This window comes from Thalia democratica, chromosome 8 (genome assembly GCF_965202585.1).
Source record: "Thalia democratica chromosome 8, ktThaDemo2.hap1.1, whole genome shotgun sequence".
Classification (NCBI taxonomy): domain Eukaryota; kingdom Metazoa; phylum Chordata; class Thaliacea; order Salpida; family Salpidae; genus Thalia; species Thalia democratica.
This window is the reverse complement of record NC_139172.1, coordinates 35,025,764-35,027,287: the sequence shown is the minus strand read 5'-3', so window position 1 is coordinate 35,027,287 and position 1,524 is coordinate 35,025,764. Positions and strand designations below refer to the sequence as shown.

The 1,524-nt window shown below is 32.9% G+C and overlaps 1 protein-coding gene across 1 annotated transcript; it reads right to left on the bottom strand.

Moving 5' to 3' along the window:
* Nucleotides 1-387: 387 nt before the first annotated feature.
* Nucleotides 388-792, bottom strand: LOC145843178 (histone H3-like). The gene has a single exon (XM_082950639.1). The coding sequence runs from the start codon at nt 790-792 to the stop codon at nt 388-390; it is 405 nt and encodes a 134-aa protein (XP_082806765.1).
* Nucleotides 793-1,524: the final 732 nt, after the last annotated feature.

The following is a 1,524-nucleotide window of genomic DNA, read 5'->3' as shown; positions in this document are numbered from 1 at the left end:
TATAGATTTTATTGAGTCGAGTAAGAGTAAAACTTCATATCAAATTTATAAATAAAACACGGCCAATTCTTTATTACGGCCAAATTTAACACAAATGTCAACTAACCAATAAAAAGTTTACAAGTCACAATGAAAGTTATTCACAAATCAAATGCTATATTAGCAAAAAATGCATTTAATATTTTATATATAAAACATTTTTCTTACACATAAAAACGTGACCAGTCAGCACAACATGGCAATTACCCTAACAACATTTGTCCCCATAAAAATATAACTCATACGTAACTCATATTAAATCTCTTTAAAAGTTAAGTGCTGTAAAAAAGAAGTTTAATAATGATTTACACAGCAAATTTTGAGAATACAGCACAAAACGATGACCGTTTATTTATCGTCGCCTCTGATGCGCCTCGCAAGCCGTATGTCTTTCGGCATGATGGTCACTCTCTTTGCGTGGATGGCGCACAAGTTGGCGTCCTCGAACATGGAGACCAGGTAAGCTTCGGCCGCCGTCTGTAACGCTGCAATGGCCGCGCTCTGGAACCGCAGGTCGGCCTTGAAGTCCTGGGCAACTTCCTTGACGAGGCGCTGGAAGGGCAGCTTTCGGATGAGCAGGTCGGTGGACTTCTGGTACTTGCGGATCTCTCGGAGGGCCACGGTTCCCGGGCGGTAACGGTGAGGTTTCTTCATGCCTGGCTGAATGAACCTGTAAGCCTTGGCGGCGTTCCTTCTGGCGGGAACTTTTTCTCCGGTTGATTTTCCGTCAGTGGGCTTCTTTGTGCGGGCCATTTCAAACTGAAATATTTAAATTAAGTTTTGTGCAATGAAAAGTTTTCAGCATAAAAAGTTCTATTGTGCTATACGATTTTTTTTTATTTTAAATTTATAGTATTGATGCATAGATCAAGCTAGTATATTTTCTATTAGGAGTATTTATTAGAACAATAAGTTTAAAGATTTCTATTTTAGAATACTGATTTAAACATTTCAAATCCTAAGCTTAACCTACCAAAACTTTTTTTTTACTATTAGATTCTAAGATTTAATAAAACCAATTATCAAATGTAGACAGATTTAAACAATTTCTTAGCCATTTTGTTTGTGAACTAAAACAAAGATAAAGGTTTAGTACTGTAAACTTTCATTTAAAAAAAAAAAATTAAAGGGTAATAATGAAAATTACTTATGATAAAGTATATCATACATAAGCCACAAGCAAATAGTTATATTTAGCTAACCTTAAAAGTTTTTATAGAACTAAACCAACATTTTTCAAATGTTAAGTATTTTTGAGGTAAGAACTATATGAACGAAGAACCAAAAAAAGACAACAAAACATAATATCTTACCTTGTGTACACACTGTCAATTTCAAAAAAGCTTGTGTATTAAATTATATTTATTTTTGTATTTATATGTTTTAAGTAATTATTTTAGTTATTAGTAATACCTAACTTTGATTAATTGAATTTATCAACTTAAGTTGCCAAGCTAATTTGTTCTTTTATTAAAACAAAAAGTA

Excerpts from the sequence above, each read along its gene's own strand:
- LOC145843178 (XM_082950639.1), bottom strand. The coding sequence starts at position 792 with ATGGCCCGCACAAAGAAGCCCACTGACGGAAAATCAACCGGAGAAAAA.